Source organism: Heliangelus exortis, chromosome 7, assembly GCF_036169615.1.
Source record: "Heliangelus exortis chromosome 7, bHelExo1.hap1, whole genome shotgun sequence".
Classification (NCBI taxonomy): domain Eukaryota; kingdom Metazoa; phylum Chordata; class Aves; order Apodiformes; family Trochilidae; genus Heliangelus; species Heliangelus exortis.
Window position 1 is genome coordinate 34,871,931 of NC_092428.1, and position 24,099 is coordinate 34,896,029.

At 41.6% G+C, this 24,099-nt stretch overlaps 1 protein-coding gene across 14 annotated transcripts; it reads left to right on the forward strand.

The window, feature by feature from the left end:
- Positions 1–223: 223 nt before the first annotated feature.
- Positions 224–22,978, forward strand: ALDH18A1 (aldehyde dehydrogenase 18 family member A1). Of its 14 annotated transcripts, XM_071749772.1 has the most exons (21): positions 224–701; positions 1,331–1,435; positions 1,894–2,016; positions 2,118–2,222; positions 5,415–5,521; positions 6,455–6,678; positions 8,206–8,355; positions 8,446–8,550; positions 9,786–9,944; positions 10,534–10,624; positions 11,977–12,101; positions 13,160–13,304; positions 15,471–15,544; positions 16,200–16,299; positions 16,491–16,711; positions 17,932–18,069; positions 18,155–18,350; positions 18,480–18,601; positions 20,480–20,666; positions 21,139–21,234; positions 22,247–22,978. In XM_071749772.1, exons 5-21 carry the CDS (start codon positions 5,428–5,430, stop codon positions 22,426–22,428), a joined length of 2,409 nt encoding a protein of 802 aa, XP_071605873.1. In that variant the 5' UTR covers positions 224–701; positions 1,331–1,435; positions 1,894–2,016; positions 2,118–2,222; positions 5,415–5,427; the 3' UTR covers positions 22,429–22,978. The 14 variants fall into 14 exon arrangements, with proteins under 14 accessions (XP_071605873.1, XP_071605875.1, XP_071605863.1 ...); XM_071749774.1 differs by lacking the exon at positions 1,894–2,016; XM_071749762.1 differs by lacking the exons at positions 1,894–2,016; positions 2,118–2,222.
- Positions 22,979–24,099: the final 1,121 nt, after the last annotated feature.

Here is a 24,099-nt window from a genome sequence, read left to right on the forward strand (position 1 = left end):
CCGTGGGCACCGGCGTCAGCCCGGCCCGGGCCCCAGAGCCCTCAGAGCCCGGGGGCGCTACCAGAGCGGCAGCTGAGGCCGGATGGGGGGCGGGGAGGGTCGGGCTTGGGGCTGAGGACCTGAAGGCGGCCGCCTCAGTCGGGGCGGTTGCTGCCAGTTCCCCTCCGGCGCCTGGAGGAGTGGGGCGGACGCTGTATTGCTCGCAGCGGCGGAACAAGGCCTCCGTGGGGAAAAAAAAAAAAAAAAAAATACTGAGCCTTAAAACCGTGAGGGTACTGGAAGTGCCGTCGGTGCTCTGCTGCCTTGCTTGGGGTGTTCTCGGTCTCTTTGGTCCTCGCAAACTTCCCAGAACCTTGTATACTTCGGTTCAAATATTATTGAAAGTTGCAGAGCACTGCTTGGGCGTGGAGTTACTCGCAGTCTGAAGTCGCATTTTTTACCCCTGCAAGCACTAAATTAAAAGTTGCCTTGGCCTCATTCTCTTCGTGAGAGCAGAGCTGTTGCCCCTCCTGAGATTTTATTTTCCTTGTTCATCTCTTGTGTCTACTTGCAAGATTTCTCCCATGTCCAAAGAAAATATTCAAACCCTCCTGACAGTTGCGTGACACAGAAAAGTAATTATCTAGGTTTTGACCCAACTCTTGGTGATAAGCCTGTGTTGTTCCCTTAGTGTTTCTTCAGAGGAGATATAACAGGATCCGGTAAGAGGATTTTTTTTAAAGAAACCTGATGACTCTCTGAAAGAGATAATAAAACTATAGATAAAGGAGACTTAATGAGCAAAGCTTACACAGTTTTCCATAGCCTTTGTCAAGTGTCTCTATACTATGAAGTCAAGAACAATTTTATTTTCTTAAATGAAAAATAACTAAAGTGCTTCAATAAACTCAGCTGTGCAGACTCTGTACCCTATAATATGATGGATATGTGGAAGTGTTTACCTTCTTTCTCAGATTTGCTCCTGATAATACTCAGGAGCAATTTGTAAGGAATTAAAGCAAAACAAAACAAAATTTTTCTTCTCTGGTCTATAGTAAAGTGGACACTTTAGAAAGTATGTTACCTCTTCTGTAATTGCGTCAGTGAATAATTTTTGTTGTTTTAACCACTGATTTATTTGTTTGCTGTACTGCCTTCTGAGCTGCTCTCTGCTTTCTGAGCTGCTCTTTGCCAGGCTTGTTGAATACAATCTAATACTACATAAGAAGTGCATTCAGTAGCAGAGTAAGCCTCTTTCAGGCTTAGCTTCAGTGATTTTTCTCCTGCTCTTGTTGCATGTTGTATTAGTAGAAATGTGAAAGCAATGAGTTTGTTTTATGTTTTTATGCAGCATCCAGGGAAGAAATATCTGTAAGTTACTGTGGATAATACTATGAAAAGTCAGTTCAAGGTGCAGCAAAAGCCAAAAAGCAAATGGAATGGTAGAAACTGTCAGGTAAGGAATGAAGTGCAGAATAAAAGACTATGGCATACCACTGTGTAAACCCTTGCTTTGTCCAAACTCAAGTGCTCCTTGAAGTTCTAGACTCCCCTTTAGCTAATGTACTGCACTCTGTTTAAGATAATTGGGGAGGTGGAAGAGGAGCAATGGACATGATTATCTATATGAAATAGTCGAGCAAGAGCATGCAATACTGCATTATTAGTGGCAGTGTAGGCTAAGGAATTGCTTTATTTTCCTCTTGCTGATGCTTGTACTCCCATGATTGTATAGACAGTTATAGAGACACATAGATTGTATAGACTGATTGTATAGATGGTCTCTGACCAGATAATTACCATGATCAAGTGTTTTTTTTTGAGGGGGGTGGGAACTGCAGCTTTGAGCAGGAAGGCTGACAACACTGAACTGATGCACTTCTGGCTACTGGAATTGTTTTGGAACAACTTAAGAATTACAACAGAGGGAGGAATGAGAGGGTGTGTGCACTACAAGTCTGCAGAATCATGAGTTGTGTGGAGAAGGTGTGTACAGCCTCAAAGTCAGACAAAACTGGAGACCAAGAGAGTGATCAGGTAGTTCTGTTTCCTTTCTTGTCCTGCTGTTGTACTCTGTCTGGGCATCTGACAGACTGCTGATCTACTGGTATGTTTTCTTTCTTATTTCTTCCTATTAGGATTTGGGTGTCAGCTTATCCTTTTTAGAAGCTGAATGCCATCTTGTTTCTCCCCAAACTCAAGAGAGAAACACGTCGTGAGGGCAAAGAATAAAAAAAGGAAAGGTAGGTAAGGTAGATGGCTTAAAAATAAGGAACTGGAGGGAATGCTGAACTGATTGTGCAAGAGTTCCCTGAGTTTGGGATTGTACTGAATGCTGTTTTGAGTGGTGCTCTTGGAGAAAAAATAGGACAGGGTTTAGAAATAAATCCTAGGTGGTCAATATCCCTTAGTTTTTCTTAGAAAGTTGTTTCTAGCTGTCTTAACTGTTGACAGAATGCAGTTGTTGAAGTTCGGATATACAGAGGTGATGAGGAACAATTGCTTCCCCAAAAGGGTTTTCAGACCCTGGCACAGGCTTCCCTGAGCAGTGCAGAGGTCACCATCCCCAGAGGCATTTCAAAGCCATGTAATGTGGTGCTGAGGGACATGGTTTCGTTGTGGCTTTGGCCATTTGGTGGCATTTGGCCCATTTGGTGGGTTAACACTTGGACTTGATGATCTTAAAGGTCTTTTCCAACTGAAATGATTCTGAGTTTCTTTAATTTAGAAATGAATGCAAATGAGATGTGGAGATTAAACGAAGAGCAAAGCCAGCACTCCTGCCCTTATAGAGGGATTTGGGGTACACTGGAGAAAACAAGGGTTTACTTCAGGGGGTAAAAGTGCTCTCAAAAGTTTGGTGACAAATGCCCCTTGTCTGCAGTGTGCATCAGACTGCAAACGTCTGTGAAAAGGGAAACGTCGAGGTCATGGAAAGCTGGATAGGGGAGAGGGCCAGGCAGCCTCTGCTATGGGTAGGGCTGTCTGGACTAGCCTGCAACTAGGCAGAAAACAGTTGTTAATGCTAGAGTTTGTACAGCGCTGGATTTTGTGCTGCAACGTGGAGCGGGGTTACATCATCTGCCGAGGCAGCCGGCCTGGTCTGCGTGCGGCGGGCGGGGTGAGGCGGCCCGGGGTTACATCACCCACGCGCCCGTCAGGGCCGCGCTGGCAGCGCTGAGGTGGCTGCTGCCGGTGCTGCTGCTGGGGGCCGCCGATTGGCTGCGCCGCGTCACGTGGATCTAGCGACGGTGGCCGCTGGCGGAGCGCGCGCCGTTGTGTCGGTGTGTCTGTGTGGCGGGAGGGGCGGGTCCGGTGCGAGGAGCGCTCGGGCGAGGAGCGGTGCCCGCAGGGGTCTGATGAACGCGAGAGTAATTTGTCTGCCGTAGTGTTTTGCGAAGCTAAACTTCCTGTCTGTGCCGGAGCGGGTTCTGATGCTCGCGCTCCCGTGAGTCGCTCGGTTCCTCAGCATCCCCTCTCCGAGACCGGCAGCCGGAGCCGGCCCTGTCTGGTGCTGCTGCTGCACCGCCCTGCTTGAGCTGCTTCACCTGTTTATAGGCCAGGTACAGCGAAATGGAGCAGTGCTGAACTTCTGCAGCTGCTGTCTTTTGAGATACCCCGATTAAAAAAAGTGCTAGAAGGGTTCTGGCAGGCCAGCGGAGGGGTTTTATTTTGCTGCACAAGGCAGTGCCAACAGATGAGAGAGACTGCCATGCCCAGATTCTCCTGGAATGGATTCTTCCTCGAATAGATTCTTCCTAGAAAATAATTGCACGGTACATGTTGCTTTGAATTGCCTGCTCTCTATGTGTATAACTTCTGCAGAACCCAGCCAAAGCTGTTTGTGAACTGTTCTAAAGGCGATTTGAAGCTTTAAGCTTTTATGTGTTTTACTCTGTTCTGAGCTGGCTTCACTCACCGAGAACCTTAAATATTTACTTACAGAGGTTTTAGCTGGTAAAGTAACAAGATTGTTTAACGAATAAACACCCCAAATATTACGGAGGACTTACTTGTGTTATGCTAAAGACTTACTAAAATTGTGTTAATTTCCTTGGAACTTGAATTATATCTGCTGAATTGCTTAAAGTGTAGTGCAATATAGTTCTCTTCACAGGAGTTTGGTTTCTAGATTTTTTTCACATGTTGAATGTCCTAATACTTAGTTGAAACATTGGCCTTTGTATATAAAAACAGCGACAAAAGTTTTTTAGTTTTATTTTAGCAACTGACTGCAAATGTTGACAACTTGATGGGCCTGCAGCCAAACAGACTGTAAAGTCAATTTAGAGATTGTCACAAAAGGCATCAGTTTTAGGGGTTGAGACCTGATTTCTTGGGAAGGTGATTAAGTTTCTCTGTAGGTGTGTATATTGGTAAGAATTATAGTAAGGTATAATAAAAATATATACAATACACATTGATACAAAATATACAAAATACACAATAATACATTGATGCAGGGTAATGAAGCAACTTCGAGTGTTCACATACAGGTATGGCAGAACTTGCCTGGTACTATAATTGTCATGGTATTTGTAATAGTAGTCTTCCAATGCAGTTACTGCAAGCTCTCCTTGTCCTCTTCAGTCCCTTCTTCTTTCACCTACATGTGCAGTGTTTTTTGCTCTATCCCAGTAGTGTAGAGAGATGGATTGAAAGTAAGTAAAGGGAGCAAAATTTTTCAAATGGGAAAGGAGAGGTTCCATGGCTTAAGCACTGTCTGGGAGAACTGGATTCTTCTTGTTTCCTTTGTGGTACTAGATGCATTACTTCAGCTATGCCTGTCTTAGGAAATTGCTCGTTATGTGTCCCTTGTTTGCTGGCTACTTGCACTGGTGGATTTTGAGTTACAAGAATTCTGAGTGTTTGAAGGTTCAGTTGAGGGAAACTAATTCCAAATCCCTTGGAAACTAATGTTCTTACTAGTAATCATGGTTAACATATTTTCTTTTAGTAGTGATTAGGGAAAAGTTAATTAATTAGCATATATTTTATATTGAATTGGGCTGAGATTCATGAGAAGTATAACAGATGCTCTGTTGTGGGGTGTATGAGAAGTCTGGATGATACAACCTCTGTTTTTATTTCTTCCAGGCTTCTCTGTGAACAAAGTTAAAACTTTTTTTCCATTGTAGGTACACTACTAGCGTAATGCTGATAGTCTTTTCCCTTCTTGGAGAACCTTGTTTTGTTCTTGATCTTTAGTAATGATTATCTGCTAGCAGGCAGGGGACAGGGGAATTCTGCAAAATGGAGAATTGTCTGTCTTGTCTCTTGCACAAGGAAATTACATTAAGACTGTCCAGAGCAAAGGGGAGCTGGTTTGTGGGGAGTGCATGTGAGGGGGGAAAAATGTATGTAAATTTACTGATATTTAACCAGCTTTCCCCCTTCTTCCCTTCTTTTTAGCTCACATATACCCTTTTTTTCAGAAGGTATCTCAAAATGTTGGTGCGAGCTGCTCTGAGACCTCACATCCGCTCCCCTGGATGGTGCTTTTCTTTATCACCACATGCCATTGCAGCCGTTTCTTGCTCATGTACGTATGAGATGAAAGCACACGTTCCTAATAATGTTGGTCAGTATGTGTCTGGACATGTCTATGCATTTTCATAGGTTGAAAGGAAAATCACCTCATTAACATGATTTGAAATGGAGTGAGCTGCAGCTGAAGCTGTACTTTTTCAGTGTTTCTTTATCCCTTAATTCAATAATACTCAGCTTTGTCTCTTAGAGGGTGTGTTTTTCATTCTGATACCCATTTCAAGAAAAAAGAAAAGAGCTGTGAATGTAGCGCTATAGTAGAAGTATTTTATTTCAGCCCTATATATTCCTGGGAAACAAGATCTGATTATGTCTGCTTCTTCACCTTCATCTTCAGCCCACAGATGTCTTGAGTAAAGCAAAGTGTGAAGCTCAAATTTATTTGAATTAGATAAAAGTGGAAAGCTTCTTGCAGGAAATCAGAGTGTAAATACATAGTATTACACATAGCATAAAAGTAACTGTTCCCAAAAACTTCCCTTGAGAGGACTAATCACTGTCTATTTAGTGGTCTGAAACAGAAAGGAAAGGAAAGATACAGTCTTATAGATCAAGAGAGTAACTGCTGTTGCATGCGGGATTAATTTCCCATCAGTCTGTGTGTTAACAGTTCTCTTTTGTTGATATTTTTTGAATTAATAATGCTGAAATCGTTAAAATGCTAAACTTATTTTTTCTGAGTTACAGCTCTGTTGACTTCTGCATTTGTAGTATTTCTAAAAGTATTCTGTGTTTTCCACAATCAGTAAACTCCTAATAGTTAATAGTAGGAAAATTGGTCCTTAGCATTGACCGTAGGCAGTAGCCAATATTGAAGCAACTCTGATGAAGCTTTAGCATTGGAAATGGGGGAAATGTTACCTGACTTAAAAGGATTTAAAGTCTGAACAAAACGCATAAAACTGCATTTTTCTTTCTTTAATGATAGATCTCCCTTGCCACAACCAAAGATTAAGGAGTGAATCCATCCGTTGTTGGAGCAACATCCCATTTATCACCATGCCACTCAGCCGTGCCCATGGGAAATCATTTGCACACCGCAGCGAGCTGAAGCACGCCAAGCGCATTGTGGTGAAGCTGGGCAGCGCTGTTGTGACTCGAGGGGATGAGTGTGGCTTGGCCCTTGGGAGGCTGGCGTCTATTGTAGAGCAGGTAATTCTACAGCTGAAATGGGTTGTTTAGTTCTAGCTTCAGATACTCGGTGATTGTTGGATGGCGTAATAGATTGTAGGAAAATCTCATACAACAGTGATGACCCTTTAAAGCAATGTGTTGGCTTTTCCCTTTTTCATGTCCCTGTGCTGTGGTAGCATAAACCATGTAACTCATTAAATTACTGTTAGAAGGTGTGGTGGGATTGACCCCCACCAGCAGTTAAGCACTCACACAGGTGCTTATTTTCTCCCCACACCTCTGCCTTGCCACCAGTTGAATTGGGAAGAATATAGCAAGAGCAGAAGTAAGAAAATCTAGGAGTTGAATAAAAGACTGTTGAATAAGTAAAGGAAAGGGGGAGAGAAACCAGTGATACTAAGGCTATCACTCTATCTCACACAAACCGACTGATGGCCAGCTAGTCCTCAAGTGACAGCCAGCTTGGAGGACAGCCCGCTGCCCTTTCCTGTTCTCCTGTCCTAGTTTTATTACTGAATATGGGGTCAGATGGTACTGCCAGTTCAGTACCTTTGGCCAGTTCAGTCCCAGGTGTGTCCCTTCCAACTTTGCACAGCCTACCTCCTTCGATGGGACATAGTGAGAAAAAGAAAGCCTTGATGCTGTGCAAGTACTGATCAACATGAGAAAAAGGGAAGGCTTTGAAGCTGTGAGAGCACTTTTTAACAGTAGGCAAAACGTCAGATTGTTATCAACACTGTTTTAGTCCCGAAATCTAAAAGAGCACCATATAGACCCTGCAAAAAAAAGCTAACTGCAGCTTGGACAGACCCAGTAAAGAGGGAGAGATCTGTACAGTGAGCTTTTTATGCAGGTAGGTAAGACATGACTGGGACATTAGTTGGATCTAGTAGGAAGGTGACACTGAGGTTTGGAAAGCCTGCACGAAGAGTTGACCCTTCTTGATTACCTTCTTCAGCATTTGCAGATTTCCTCCAGGAGAAAGCTTGAAACCTTGTTAGCCATAGAAAAAGGTGATGGGATCAACTGGTTCTTCAAAGTGAACTTATGACTTTAGAGGGGATTGGACATCTCTGGGAAGTAAAGTTAGCATAATAAATAAAATTTGTATAAGACATTTAGCTTTAGAGCTTTGACAGGAATCTGGCCAGATGTATGTAAGGAAGAAGTAATTAAAAGCTTTACTGTCAGGGTTGGCTTCTTCACTTGGAGAATACAAAGTTGCATTATAATGTCAGCTTTGGGAATGGATGGTGAAAAGAAGGCTGTAGTCATTCAAGCATGACTGTCATAAAAACTGGTATTGTGAAAAGGAAGTGGCAGAAGCTATAGATTGGATGCGGTCCTTCGCGTAATTCCTAAGTGGCTAGGAAGGTGTGGAAGACGATCTTAGAGGATAATTACCTTGTGGTGCATGTCCATGGATGAGATGGAACACTCGAGGCAGCAAGAACTGTTGAGCATAAAGTTATCTGTAATAGCCAGAGCTGTCACACTAGCAGTGATTATATTCCAGGCCCTGTTTGTTGTGTTCTGTACCGACAGGTGTCAATGCTGCAAAATCAGGGCCGAGAGATGATGATTGTAACCAGTGGTGCTGTAGCTTTTGGAAAGCAGCGGTTGCGTCATGAGATCTTGCTTTCTCAGAGTGTGAGACAAGCACTTCATTCCGGCCAGAGTCAGCTAAAAGACATGGTGAGTAGCTGGTGGAACTCCTGCTTTTTGTTGAATGTTGGTTAGTACCTGCTCAAACCACTGCCTGACAGCTGTTCTTTATCTTTGTAGGCTATTCCAGTCTTGGAGGCCCGAGCTTGTGCAGCAGCTGGCCAGAGTGGACTCATGGCTCTGTATGAGGCCATGTTTACGCAGTACAGCATCTGTGCAGCTCAAGTAAGGGCTTCCTACTTTCCTAGACTGACTTGCTCCTTCAGTCAGCGATGGAATTGTTCTTGGATGTTTTCCATGTTTTATATGCAGCTGTAGTCTTGCATTTCCATTACTATCCTACTTTGGAGGCTTGTTATTGTAGTGTAAGGCACCCCTGTAGCTTATCTAGGAGTGCCTTGCTAAGTATTTATGAAATTGAGTTATCTGTTGTTAGGGTAGAGCAAATAAGCTTTTTCTTTTTGGGGTTCTTGTGTGTCCTGCTGTTACTTACAGGAGGGCATCTCTTCACATCTCTTCACAAATGCTGAAGTTGGTGATGCAAAGTGAGGGTTTAAAAATCACAAGTGGCTGAACAGTCACACCATCTGTAAAGCTGATAGAAGTGTGTATCCACATGTCAGAACTTGCTGTCCATCTGCTTCCCAAACCTCTCTACCTTGTGGGTGCTGGTATCCCTAGTATAAAGCCTTGCTTGGAGGAGCTTTTTCCTGTAATATAGCTAACAATCACTTGAGTTTCCACTGGATTATAATCTTGTTCAAGTCTGCAGACAACTATAATTCCTTTAATTTGAAAGAATTGCCCATTCCAAAAAAGTTGGTGTGCATCTTGGTTCCAAGTGACTGTAACATTTGTGTGGTGGAGTTTTTTTGCTTAGTTCTCAAACATCCAGTGCCAGAGTAAAAATGAAAAAAATAAATGTCTCTCCAGAAGAGATACTGAAGATTTTTGGCTTTCAGTGCTAAAAAGAGAGGGGTATGCCTGCCAAAGGCTTGAAGACCTCAAGATTCAGTGGGAAAAGCAAGTGAGCTGCAGAGCTTAAGAGAAGTCTTGAGACAAAGCATCGCTTCTGCACGTGACAATAGGAACATTACATTGGGAGGGAAAACAGAAAAGACAGTGTCTTGAGTAATCTATCAAATTGTTTAGGGTCTTAGTAGTTAAAATAATTGTCTGTGTTCTGCTTATGTTTTATTTTTTCAAATTGCTTCCTGGAGGCTGTTATCTTTCAAGTTGATAAAGACATTTAAAGGCTGCAGTGGAAGTTAAGGCATATAAACCTGAAAATGTTGCAGAAAGAGTATTTCTCCCTTGTATTCTTTATCCTTTAAATGCGTCTGTGTTAGTTTAGGACCTGGAAGGTATGACTGATCTGTTACAATGTGTTAGTACATATATTTATGTTGTTCTTCTCAGGGAAGGTGGTAGGGTAAGTATACTTTTTTTTTTTCTTTTAGATTCTAGTCACCAATCTGGATTTCCACGATGAACAGAAGCGTCGGAACTTAAATGGAACATTGCATGAGCTTTTAAGAATGAATATCGTCCCTATAATTAACACTAATGATGCTGTTGTTCCACCTCCAGAGCCAAACAGTGATCTGCAGGGGGTAAATGTGGGTGAAGTATTGCAAGGGGGGGTGGATCCTGCTTCTAGGTGCTTGTACAGCACTAATGTGTACTTCACTAAATGCCATAATCAGGGACCTCTGAAGCCTGCAACAGGGAAGCAAACATACAAAATTAATAATGTGGGCAAAGGGTACTGTAAGACTATGATGACCTGTCCCTGGCATGATGCAGTGCTGTGGGGTGTAAGCAGGGCATATTATGTCTGCTCTGCCAAAAGCAAGCATGCTCAGTTTGGTTTTCACTGAACAGCTGAAGTTGGAAAGGACTTCTGAATGTCATCTACTCCAGCATGCTCGCTTAAAGCAGGGTCATGTAGGACATCTCCTGTCACTGTGCACCTGTGTGGAGAATGCAGATGGTCATCACACTGCTTCTCATTATTACACAGCTTTACTGCATTCCAAAAGCATATCTGCTTTGACACAGTGAATCATTTAAGTTTTCAGTGGGTGTGAACAGAGTAGCCCGGGAGGACTTGGTAGTGCTGAGGCAGCTTGCTTTTTGTATGTTGCAGCTGAATATTTCCTAGTTCCTCCCGCTGTTCAGTGCTGCTGATGTGCATGTGCATTGCAGGTGATTAGTGTGAAGGATAATGACAGTCTGGCAGCACGACTGGCTGTGGAAATGAAAACTGATCTCCTGATTGTTCTGTCAGACGTAGAAGGTTTGTGAGTCATTTCTTTACTTTCATGTTTCATTGAAGTACATTGGTCAAACCAGCCTCTTTGGGTTTTACTGATCTCTTCAGTTCAGATCTTTTATAGGGACAATTGCAACATGCCACATAACTCCTTAATGCTGATGCTGTTTCATAAGCCAAAAACTGTCTGCCACACTGTTGAATCTGGGTGGGTGAGAATGCATATGACCTTGAGACTTGTTCCAGAACCCAGAATACCGTATGTGCTTTGGTACTTCTGCTAGCTTCTCAGAATTGTATGATACAGCCATGAGTAATATGCAGAATAAAGGCTATGTTTTTAGAATTAGGAGTGTAAGCCAAATAGTATCCTGCATAGTGTTTCTTTTGGCAGCAGGCTTTGTCTTCCAGTGAATTACAGGTACAAGTCCTGGTCATTCCTTCCAGAAGCCTGGAGCTTGCTAGTCTTCTGAGCTGTGCTGCTATGACCTAAGCCTGATACCTGTGGATGTTGAAGTTCATTTTCCATAGCTAGGGTAGTGAGTGCAGTTTCAGATCAGTTCGGTCCACATCACTCAAGTCAAATAGTCTTTTCATCTTCTCCAGATGGGTTTCTTTCAGGAGATCCTGGACTATGGCACATACCGTATGTCCTGAGAAGGAAAGTGGTACCTTTCCATAAAAACTTTTTGTTTCAGCAGATTCAGGTGGATTTCATGGTTGATGCTAGTTGAAATGACTGAGAGCTACTCAAAAAAGCAACAGTCAAAACAACTTGTAAAAAATTTAACACCCAACACCCACATCCTCTAAGCTTATTCATTCAATGTGACATCTTGTTTATGGAAAGACGTATGTCCTCTCCTTCCCAAGCTATCAAGAAAGAACACAGATAATCTGCACAGTAGCAGCAGTATTTGTTCACATAGAATTTTTGGGAAGTGTGGTGGTAGAATTTAGGTTTAGTGTGTTAGGTAAACCAAAGCATCATTCAACTCCTAACCTGTTTATGTAAAACTCCTAGATTTTTTTTCCCACAAAAATTAGAGTATATCTCTGTTGTGTTCTTTCTTAGCAGAATTCAACAGTTACCCATTTTACATATTTCTGAATTGCATAATTTATCACTGTACAACCCATCTGAGATTTTGGTGAGGAGGACTGTCCTTTGACAAGACCTGATTTTGAACCTATGAAAGCTGTAAATTGTCTCTGTAACCTGAGCCAAATGTCACCACCTCTCAGCTTCTTGCATGCTGCTATTCAGCATGTGGGTTTTTGGCTTTTTTTTTTTTTTTTTTTTTTTCTTCTTTTTCATGGGAGACCTTTGGACATGAGGCTATATAGCACTAGCAGGTTTTTATTTTTTATTTCAGGACTCTTTGACAGTCCCCCAGGATCTGATGATGCAAAGCTCATTGACATATTCTACCCAGGAGACCAGCAGTCTGTAACATTTGGAACAAAATCCCGAGTGGGAATGGGAGGCATGGAAGCCAAGGTAGGAATACAGAACACTTTTTTTTTTTTTTTTTTTTTTTTTGGGGGTGGGGGGTGTGGGGAGGAAAGAGAGATGTGGGAAAGAGAAGTAGACAAGATGATTGTGTTGCTGTTCAGTTGGATCTTGACAGACTGTAGAAGTGGGCAGACAGGAACCTTACGGAGCTGGAATGTTGTGTGTCCTAGCCTTAAGGAGAAAACTTCATTCACTGGTACGGGCTGGTGAGCTGACTGACTGGAAAGCAGTTTCACTGAGAAGGACATAAGAGTCCTGGTAGCTACCAAAAGGAATGTGAAGCAGCAATATGCCTTTTGAGCAAGCAGACTAACAGCATCCTAGGTTGCATTAGAAAGAACTTAGCAGGTCGAGGGAAATGATTGCAAAAAGTAGAATTAATTAAATAAAAAATCTGGTAGTAACATGAACAGGAAATGTGAACAAAGTGGATAAAAATTTTGTGTCGAAATATGAGTAACTCTTAGCAGACTTCATAGCTTCACTGAGGGGTTGTAAACAATGAGAATACCTCTGTGTCTTGAGGAGACGTACAGGGAGTACTTACGCTGATCAAACTTGTAAGGGAGTGATTCAGACAGCTGAAGGTATTGAATACTTTAATGTTATAATAATGGCTAGGACCTAAGCAGGAACAGGGCTCTGCAATGCAAGTAATATCACATGGTCACCTAAAGTAGATTAATTATTGATGGCTAATCAATGTCAGTGAAATTGGCAACAGAAGCTTTTCAAGAGAAAATTGGGTTTCTTCAAAAAAACCCAAACTTGCAACATAAGAACATATGACCAAAGTGCCCTTGCACAAGTCTTGGAAAATGGTAGGCTGTTAGGAAGCATGGTCATGAAGTGAAAGCTAGTTAAGGAAGAGAAGGTAAAGCACAAATACATAATCTCATTAAATGCTATGTTATGGAAATGCCTGAAGTGTGCTGAATGCTCTTTGAAAGCGTAAGTGATGAATCTGGAGATCAAAAGGTCTCGTTGAAAGTGGTGATTCAAACAAGTTAACTTCCTGAAACGGGCTTTATCCTTTACTGTAGGTGAAAGCAGCTCTGTGGGCCCTCCAAGGGGGCACGTCTGTAGTGATTGCAAATGGAACCCACCCAAAGATCTCGGGTCATGTCATCACAGATATTGTGGAAGGGAAAAAAGTTGGAACTTTTTTTTCAGAGGTAAAACCTGCAGGTAAGCACAGAGCTAATGTGTACATTGAAAGTTGTAGAGAGTTCCTGAAAGATAAGAGTTAAAATTTGGCCAGACCTGTACAATAGCTGGGAAACTCTACTCAGAAAAATGGACTTTGAAAAGTATTTTCTAAAGTAGGAATGGAAAATGTTGAATCTTTTGTTCTTTTTAATCTTTGACTAGCATTTGAAGAATGCAATTAATAGAATTTTTACCATTTTCAATCCTAGGGGTTGTCCTTTGGTACTGAAGATTTCTGTGTGAAAACATGGACTTAGAATGTGCTGCTGAACTCAGATAGTGTTTAAGAAATAAAACTCAGTTTTATTTCTTACCATAAATTTCTTTTACGACTCAGTCTTGTGTTTGGTAGGAATGTTTTCCTGGCACTGCATTGCTGGGGTGTTGGAACAGTCACTAGAGAGAGTCAGACTGAAGATTTGTGACCTTAGCAGACAAATACGAAGTGATACTTTTGACTTGCACTTTAAGGCAAGTGAATTTATTTGTGTATGATAATCCTCAATCGATTTCTTGTATAAATTGGTTTCATCATCCTTTGACCCCATGTGAAGACTTAGCATTCACAGGGCTCTGTGTCACAACAGTCAAGATATTGTGTGTAAATTCTGGAGACAGGACTATGTGAAGAATGTGCTTTAATTTGGGTTTGGGGTGATTTCTAATAATTCCAAACATTTAATTTGCTTTTTGATGCTGATGGTCACTGAGACGATATTTTCAGAGTATTATTTATTAAAATACTGAGACCTGATTTTCCTTTTCCTCTCTATATCACTTTAGTCTTATCTGGTTACACTTGCTGTTCCTTGGCTGAAAGGAAATCACAGAATTGCTGAATGGGTGAGGTTGGAAGGGACAGGATGGGAGATTAAAAAGTCATCTTGTCCTACTCCCTGCTCAAGCAGGTTGCCCAGGACTGTGTCCAGACAGCTTCTGGGAATCTCCCAAGAATGGAGAGTCCACAATGTCCCTGGGCAACCTCTGTAAGTGCCTGATCATCCAATGCAAAAGCACTTCCTGATGGGCAGCATCTCCTGCATTTAAGTTTGTGCCCATTGCTTCTTGTCCTGCCACCGGAGGGCATAAAGAAGATGGAAACAGACTCTTCAGTGGTGCCCACTGACAGGACAAGAGGCAACAGACAAAAGCCAAAAAACAGGAGATGCTGCCTTTATCAGCTGTATCTGCTTATATGCATGTTGCTTTTCTCAAAGAACACTAAAACAATCACACTTTGTAAAGTATGACTTCACTTTAAAAAGCTGTTTTAACACTTCTTTAGCAAGTCAAATTGATCACTTACCCACAAATTCTTTTCTTACAGTTTCCACTATGCCTTTTGATATTTTCCATAACATTGGTATTCCTGCTCTAGCAGTTTCCACAGAACCCTTCTTAAATAGAAGCTGAGTCATATTTATCACACTCAAGTTATATCTTTTACAGGCAATTTCAGGAGAGTTGAAAATCACAATTTAGTTTGTCTGTGAGCTACTTGTGAGCTCTTTGGGGAAATGCTACCTGAACCTGGTGACTTTTTTTTAAATAGAACCAGAAGTAACCTGTTCCATAGCACTGCAGTTTGAGACAGATTTTATAAGGTCCTGCAAGAAAAGGAAACAACCCTTCTTCAATGAGAACCCTTCTAAGATGCACACAGGAAGAGATTACAGGAAAGCAGTTTCTTTTTGAGCCATTACTCAGATTGACTGTTGACTTCCATTATTTTGTATATTCCCATGCTATTTTGTAATAATTTCTGTTTTCCTCAGTTGGATACTCAAACTTTTCAGTGTTTGCCTCTTTTGCTTTGGTCTTTTGCTTTTTGTCAAGTTCTTTTGATCCGTGGTGCACAACTGACTCTGACATGGTGACCTTAACAGAATCTCTGTGATGACTCATTAAGTGTAAGGACCACAGCACTATTTTTGTGTCAGGTACAGATTTTTTTCCTTTACCATTCAACAGATTTCTTGAATATGTCTGTTTAAGACTCAACATACTTTCCAGCTTTGAGCAAACAATCAGAAGATGGAAGGTCTAGTGCTGACTTCCATATGTGCTGTAACTTTGTCTGCATGGTATATTCTTGGGGGTTTTTTGTTGGTGTTTGTTTTTTGGTTTTGTTTTTTTTTTTTTCAGGTCCTACAGTAGAGCAGCAAGGTGAAATGGCTCGAACTGGTGGTAGGACCCTGGCGGCTTTACAGCCTGAGCAGGTAACAGAACAATGTGGCCTTACTTGTTAAGCTTGTGAATATGCTGCAAGTATTACAACATGGATTTAAAACTTGAATGGACCTTTCAGACAAGAATCTATTCTTTTTGTGCCAGATCCATCAGTTGGATTATAGCATGCTTAAAGAGATGAGAAAAGCATAAAGATAATGTATCTTGGGGCTGTGAAGTAATAAATGACTTCATGGATTTGTAAAAACTTTGATACCATCCGATATCACACAGAAATTAATTGTGATCAGAGCTGCTGAAGAGTTGGCTGGAATAACTCGCTCCATTCACTCCTGTGTGTTGTATATGCAAAAGATGAACTGTAGACAATTACTGTTCTGCAGCTGGGTAGGTAAAATATGGCCTCTGCTGTGAAGAAGTCATGGTGATCTTAAAGGAGGAACATTGTAGGTTTGGTGAAGACTAGGCATGGAAAGCAAGATATAAAGCAAAGCAAGGGTTAAAACAGTATTCAGCCTCATTTTTTACTGTGATACAGTCTGGAAAGATCAGCTGACCCCAAGTATTCAGGGAGTCAAGACAGCAAGAGAATGCGGTCAGTGTAAATGGACTGAAAGGGACCAGATGTCAAATAGCATGGTCTTTGTGTAAGAAGTCAGCTTAGAAAACTGTTTTCTCTTTCAGAGAGCAGAGATTATTTATCGTCTTGCTGACTTACTAACTGACCAGAGAGAAGAAATTCTCTTGGCAAACAAAAAGGACTTGGAAGACGCTGAAAATAAAGGTAGTGTGTCAAGTCCTTCTATGGTAATTCTGCTGTCTTAACCCTCTCTTGGTCTCAAAGGAAATGAGCAGAATTAGAATCTTACGTCACATGCGACTGGCTAGTATGGCTTTCACAGAGAGAACCCAGAGAGAGAACTTGTCAGTATAAAACAAATCTATCTCCATCACAATTTTTTTTCCTTCTTTTAGGGAGATTGGCTCTTCCTTTGTTGAAACGTCTAAGTCTGTCTACATCAAAGCTGAACAGCTTGGCTATTGGTCTTCGTCAGATTGCAGCATCTTCACAGGACAGTGTAGGCCGTGTAATTCGTCGAACACGCATAGCAAAAGCCCTGGATTTGGAGCAGGTGACAGTGCCTATTGGTGTCCTTCTTGTGATCTTTGAGTCCCGTCCTGACTGTCTTCCACAGGTATGTGAAGAGGGCAGATTACACTGTTGGAATTTCTTTGATGACAAAAGAAAGGACTCTTGCTTGGATTCTTCTTAAAACAATTTTGGAAAACCTGACATCTAGAAGGAGTTATTTTACATTCAGATGGTGCAGTTCCTGAATGTGTCTTACAAATGTGTGTTCCATGCCTAACTTGCAGCTTGGGGGGCTCCTGCCAATGAGCACTTGTTTTATCTGTCCATGCTGCAGACTGGGATTAAACAGAAGGTATTTACTGTAGATGCTAGTAATTAGGAATGCTAGGAATACATAATTTAAAAAAATTAAGAGGCTGAGCACACAAGGCTTTGAGTGGTCTTTCCTGTGCTGATGCTGCTTGCATGCAGTGAGGTCAAGTCATAGGTTTTACTCAGTTGTTGTAGGATAGGTGTGAGGAAGAATGGTGTTATAAGTTCTTAAGTACTGAAGTTGCTGGAAGGGCTAATGAAGATGTTGAATAGTGTACTGTAAGTGAATGCCATTTGTCTTGTGTCAGAAATAAGGCAGGCATTGTTCAGACAAGTGTCTGCATCTGCTGTGCTATGTGCAAGTCTTCCTGTGAGTAAATGCTGTTTATAATGCAAGAAAATATGGGGCTGAACTAACTGGCACCAGCAACCGTGATCTGTCTTCCAACAACTTGACTGAGCAAGTAGATTTTAAAAAGAAAACAAAAAAATTAATTGTCAACACTCTCCCACAATTAACGTTAGGTACCTAGGAAGATTGTTTGAGGAGTTCTGTAACACATGAGCAGGTGTTTGAGGAGAAAGTGATGGGTACAGCAGCTTGAAAAGGGTGAGAATCAAGCAGTGGACAGCTTGGTATTTCATTACCTGAATTTTGTGAGTGGTCCCACTGAAAACGAGTATGTTCTAGGCAAAGTTCCCATGTACCTAAAAAGCACTAGCCTCTGTTGTCTACCATTTTTAGCTCCTTGGTGCTAGCTCTGTTCTTTATAGGTAACCACTGTGTTCCTTTGTGGAATTCTAGTCTGTTTTCCTGGACTTCAGCCCTGGTCTCTTGCCTCATATCCCTGATGTCTCCCCCCTTTTTCCCCCTTTCATCTTCCCCCTTCCCCTCCTCCTCCCCCTCCTCCTCCCCCTCTCCCTCCCCCTGCCCCCCCCCTTCTTCTATCTTACTTATTATTCAAACTTTCTCCAGAATTACTCTTCTTATAATAAAGTCTTTTCTGACAGGTATCTGCTTTGGCCATAGCCACTGGAAATGGCTTACTACTTAAAGGAGGGAAAGAGGCAGCACATAGCAATCAAATCCTTCATCAGCTGACACAAGAAGCACTCTCTATTCATGGAGTCAAAGATGCAGTTCAACTAGTAAGTACCTGGAATTAAATCAACTGTTTCTTTGACATGGAATATATAAGAAACATTGGCATGTTTGGCATTGCAACTACCACAGGTGAACACAAGAGAGGAAGTAGAAGATCTTTGCCGTTTGGATAAGCTGATAGATCTAATAATTCCGCGTGGCTCGTCACAGCTTGTCAGGAATATCCAGAAAGCTGCCAAAGGAATCCCGGTGATGGGACACAGCGAAGGGATTTGTCATGTGTATGTGGACACAGATGCCAGTGTTGAGAAGGTCACACGAATAAGTAAGCTGGTAGAGGGTGACATGAATCTCATCGGTGTTATTGGACTTGTTTGGTAATTGATAATTCATATGCTGTTCAAAATCTTTGTCATAAATGTTATGTAACCAATTATCTACTCTTAACCCTCAGTCAGAGACTCAAAGTGTGAATATCCTGCTGCCTGTAATGCTCTGGAAACTCTCCTAATTCATCGAGACTTGCTGAGAACCCCGTTGTTTGATCAGATCATAGACATGTTGAGAGTTGAACAGGTTAGTCACTCATGGTTTGTTTCGTGGATTTTTTTTTCCTAACACTATGGAAGCATTTGGCCTTGCTGATGTAGCCCTGTTTAGTGTTATGATGGACTACCACTTAAGTTGTCCAGATGTCTCTTTGTACATGTAAATGAACTTTTGCTGCTTCTCCACACAATACTGTTTTTCTGTTGAAAAGATATGAAGGCAGCTTCTTCAGGACAGCAATGTGCCATTATTGGGATAAAAAAATATATATGCTTTATATAGCAAAAATTATCTTCTGCCTTAAAAGAGCATATACACAACACACTTCTCTACCTTTCTTGATTCTGGCTTAATTGTGGAAAACCTTCTAGATGTAAACCCTCTTCCTGAATCTATTGATTTAGCTCCATACCCAAGTGATTTCCCTTTCTGTTTTTTTTCCTTTCTGAACCTGCTTCATCCACATTATTTTAAACCTTTCATTTTGCATTACCTTTATCTGCACCTGTTTTCCCTACTAGTATGTCAAAGGAACAGGGAAAGGTTAGTGTACTAATCAGTTGCCTTCACACTGGTAATGTGTCAGTGAAAGTAGCATAGCAGAGATGCCTCAGGAGAGAAGTATCCATGAAGTAGTGTGAATTACACATCAATCAAGAATTTTCACACAGCAGTATGTATTTGGCAGATGAAGTGTACAGGCAGTGATTAATGCAGGCAAAATAGAAAGGCCATGTTTTCATTATGTTGAAAGCGTCATAGTAAAAGAAACTGATGGGTACTCAGGAGCAAGTCCTCACTTGGTGGATTTTTCCCATGTCTGTGGCTTTTTATTGGGAAGGGTATTGTAAGGTAGATCCATGTATTTTGCATGGGAAGAATGTGAGGATTAGTGCATTTCCACCACCACCCGTCTAGCTCCTAGTATAGTGGAGGATGTTACCTCAGTCTAGTCTGACCTGACAAGAAATACGCAAATATTGGGCAGGATTGTGCAATTAAAATAATTTATAGTTGCTCAAGAAAATAGTTTTTTACAGCTGCCTTCTTAAAAGCCTTCTCATTTGCAGGCCTGTGAGTTATTTCCCAGTTAATTTTGGCTTGTCAAAATGTCTTGTGTTTCATGTGCATGGGTGTTTCTCTGCTGTATCAGTTCTAAATTATCTCTCACTGTCTAAGTGTATTGGCTGCTATACTTAAACTTGAAGGTTGATAATGTGTTAGATGATCTTTGCAACAAATACAAAAATACTTGTGTGAGTTTTCTTCTTTTGGGCCCCGTAGTACCTGTGTGTCTGAAACACTTCAGAGGGGCTTGTTGTTGGTTTACCAAATAAAAGAGTAAAAGCAGTTCAAGATCCTAAGTCTTTTGTAGGTGCAAATTTGGAAGCATTACTGTAGTTATTCTCTGCACTGTAGTTGCTTTCTTAAAACAAGGGCCGGCTGTAAAATTTTATCTGTTTTTCTGGTTCTGCTGTCCTCTTGCCATATGGCTTTCTCTGTAAGTGTTGTGACTGTTTTAAATAATTTGAGGTGAATCCTGAGCTTAGGGGTATGTCACATCCCTCAGTTTGTATTGCTGCTCATGACATTGTATCCCATGGAATATCCCTTTGGTCAGTTTGGATCAGCTGTTCTGGTTGTGTCCCTTCTCAACTTCCTGCGCACTCCCAGTGTTCTTCCTAGGAGGACAGAGTGGGAGAAAAAGAGAGCCTTGACCCTGTGTAAGGTTCTGTTCAGCAACAGCCAAAGCACTGGTGTGTTTTAGTCACAAGTCCAAAAAATAGCAACTGCTATATGGACTGCTAAAAAGAAAATTACATCTTTCACAGGATACAAGAAACCACGTTTTGACCTGGAAGGCATTGGTATGGTCAGCAGTGCGAAATGTTTCTCGCGTTACAGGTGAAGATTCATGCCGGCCCAAAGTTTGCATCTTACCTGACGTTCAGCCCTTCAGAAGTGAAATCTCTCCGCACAGAATATGGAGACTTGGAGTGCTGCATTGAGGTGGTGGACAGTGTCCATGAGGCAGTTGAGCATATCCACAAGTATGGTAGTTCTCACACAGATGTTATCATCACAGAGAATGGTTAGTGATTGGTCTGTTTCCTTAAGCTACTATTTGGGTTTGATTGTCAGTTCTTTGGGTTAGCTTGACATTGCAGAGCTTGTTGGTTTTTTTGTCTGTAGCGGGCATAACAAATGAGAGGCCTGTGAGCTAAATGTGCCTATAGTCCTGCTTAGCTCAGAGGAAACATGTTATGTGGCCCTTACTCTAGGCTGTTAAAGAATGCACTTAATGATTGGCCAATGATTGGCCAATGGCAAGTCAGCACACACTTGTCTTCTAATCTTTCAAGCTGCTTCAAACGTTTGTCTACTTGATAAGCATACTGGGAAGAAGTTATAGACAGTCATGTCTTAGTCCAGGTTGTTTAAATACTGTGATAAGATCTCATGTGAAAATTGGTGTCGTTACATTTGTTCACTGTGTTATATTGTGCTTATTGGAGTGCATGATCATCGTGTATGTACTGGGGTGTTTTTTTTTCTCTCTCTAGAGAAAACAGCAGAGTTCTTCCTCCAGCATGTGGACAGTGCTTGTGTTTTCTGGAATGCCAGTACCCGATTCTCTGATGGCTACAGGTTTGGACTTGGTAAGAGAAAATACTGCAGGGACATGATTGCAGGATTTACTATTGTGTGAAAAGTGTGGCAGTCTGAATCCTGGAAGATAGGATTAGTATCATGTCTGACTGTCTAGTATAAGGCTTTCAGTAAAATATATTGTAGGAAAAGTTGAAGCCTAGACATTTCATCCCCACAGAGCATTGGTTAGTTTAATATCTCTTTCCTGCCAAAATTAGCCAGTACTGCCATGCAGATTAATGTGGCAGTAGGGAATAAAGATGTTTTGGATCCTTTGAAGCTCTGCAGTCAGAATTAAGTATGTTGCATGCATGTAATTAACATTTTTTCTTTTGTTTATCTTTCTGATGGTTCTGTAGACAATGCCATACTTCATTCCTGCTGAGCAGACTGAGCTGCTGACCAGTCTGCCAGCCCTGCAGTGTTAAGGAATGAAAGACAGGAACCAAACTGAGTATCAGTTGCTTAAACAAACAGATGCACCAACTGTGAATTGCAGAAGACAAGGGAAACAATCCTTTCTGAGGCAGACACTTGGAAATCTCTGTAGCAGGCTATTACTGTGTTAGCTGGAACAATCAGATTGCCATGTGATTAAAAAATTTCAGCTAGGGTCTTGGAATATCATCTCAATATGGTAAAAAAAAAATCACAATCTTGACTAATTTAGCTTTTTTTTTTTTTTTTTTTTTGGGGGGGGGGGGGGAGGGAGAGACGTGTGATTAAACCCTTGGCAAAATAGTCTAAGTTCCATGTAAGAGATACCTCTCTCTCTTGAGTCTTTCTCTCTAAAAGTAACTCCTTAGCAGCCAGAAGTATAAATGTTGCAATTTATAACATAATAGCCAAGCTCCTCTAACTTCTCTAACTTTTAAATTGGAACAGGTAAATGTAACTTCAGGTATTTGGAAAGGAGCAGAGAAAGGCAGGCAGCTGTTTTTACTTAAAGGTGCAGACTGCTTAGTATGAAGTGAAAATCATCTGAGGATTAACTGTGTTTATCTTCCATGTTTCCTGCAGGTGCTGAAGTAGGAATTAGTACTTCTCGTATCCATGCACGTGGACCAGTGGGAATTGAAGGACTCTTAACTACAAAGTGGTTGCTGAGGGGAGACAATCATGTTGTTTCTGACTTCTCAGAGCATGGGAGCATGAAGTATCTTCACGAGAGCCTCCCTCTCCCCCAGAGAAATACCAACTAAGAAAATCAGAGCAGAGGTGGAAGCACAAGGGTATAAGTATTTCCAGTAGGAGTTCAGGCATCAGGGCACTCTCTGGGGCAGGAGTTTCTTATTCATCTTCAGGAACGTTGTTGTTGATCACTGTGCAGTGCAGTGAATACAGAATGATCCCATTTGTGAGATATTTTTTCCCCTGTCTTTTTCTGTTTCCTTAGTATCTGCAAACTGACCTAACTTTTCTCAGAGACAGACATCTTCAAAACATAACTCTACCATAAGGAGATTTATATATCTGATGCATTTTTCTTTTAGCCCAATCCTCTCTACAGAAAATATGCTTGGTGATGGAGCAGAATCTTTTCTTGTAAGAAGACTTTCTTCTCAAGTCTTTATAAATTCAAATATCTGTTCTGGAGAACACACTTGATTGATTCCTTTTTTTTTTTCCATCAGTCTTATGATCATGGCAGCTCTTGGAAACTGGTAAAGCTTTACACTTTCTTTATACTTGATTGCTTTTGTGACAAAGGGATAGATGCTCCAAATACATAGTAAGCTTTTGACTAAGAAACCTTTTGTATCTCATTCCTTTGTATTTTTGCCTACTATAGATAATTAACACTGCTGTCCACTATGTTCATTTTATTACTTATTTGTACTGAAGTGAAGTATATGTTCTGAAAGTCTTAAAAGAGCCAGCTGTTTTTTTTCCCTGCGATTTTGACAGTGCTCCTAAAGTACTTCATTTCTGTCTCTTTTTGAATGGGACATTGTCCTGGCAATTTGGTAGCATCTCCCTTGGGCAGGTGCAGCTGAGCAGATGTCCCACCTAATTGTGTAACACGCATAGACCCCCTGGTCAAATCATAACTTTTGGAGACAGATAATGGAACAGTATCAATTAACAGGTGTGCAAGTTAAATGAATGAAAAAAGGAAGTAAAATACTTCTATAGTGGAAGTATTTACATTGGATGAGAACACTTGCACACCTCCTAAGAGTATGGTGAATTTATTCTTTGCTTTCAAGAGTCAACTTTTCCTTTCAGCTTTGCTGCCCAAGCAGGATGTGGGGCAGCAGCATGAGGGCTCGGGGGTGTTGCTTGTGGGTGTTGCTTCTGAGCCCGATACCAGCTCATCTGGTCACCACACTGGGTTCTCTCCCCCAGCAGTGCTGTAGGGAAGGATGTAGGCTTTTCCCAAGCCCAGCAAGAGTGTTGCTTTGATGCTAGGAATGTGGTCAAAATCCTGTCTATTAGCCTTAATACTGTCTGCAGGCCTGCGGGACAGGTACAGGAATGAGGGGGTGGATGCAGACATCTATTCTTCTAGCAGAGCTCTCCCCCCCCCTTTTGTTTTTTTTTGTGGGTGTGTCTGTGTGTGCATGCATGCATATATGTAAATGGCATGGTCAGGGGGAGTTGGGCAGATGACAAATTTGGGGCAGTCCAGTGTCACCAGAGGTGGGGGCAATGATGCGGCAGAGGAGGAGCAGCAGAAGGTGAGCAGGGGGTTGGAAGGGTCCCCCCTGCTCCCAGAAGGAGGGTAACAGCTCAAGAATGCCTGAAAATTCAAAGGAGGAGATGAAAAAATATTAAGCTGTGTATCATGTGGGGTGTCAATTTCTCACTGTCACATCTTCAAAAATTTCGTTTTACTAATTTATGTATGGAAACAGATGGCAAAACAAAAA

Coding starts and splice junctions, on each gene's coding strand:
- ALDH18A1 (XM_071749762.1), top strand. Junction 9,945..10,533: donor GTGATCTGCAGGGGGTAAAT/GTGGGTGAAGTA, acceptor TGTGCATTGCAG/GTGATTAGTGTGAAGGATAA. Junction 16,712..17,931: donor GTCCTGACTGTCTTCCACAG/GTATGTGAAGAG, acceptor CTTTTCTGACAG/GTATCTGCTTTGGCCATAGC.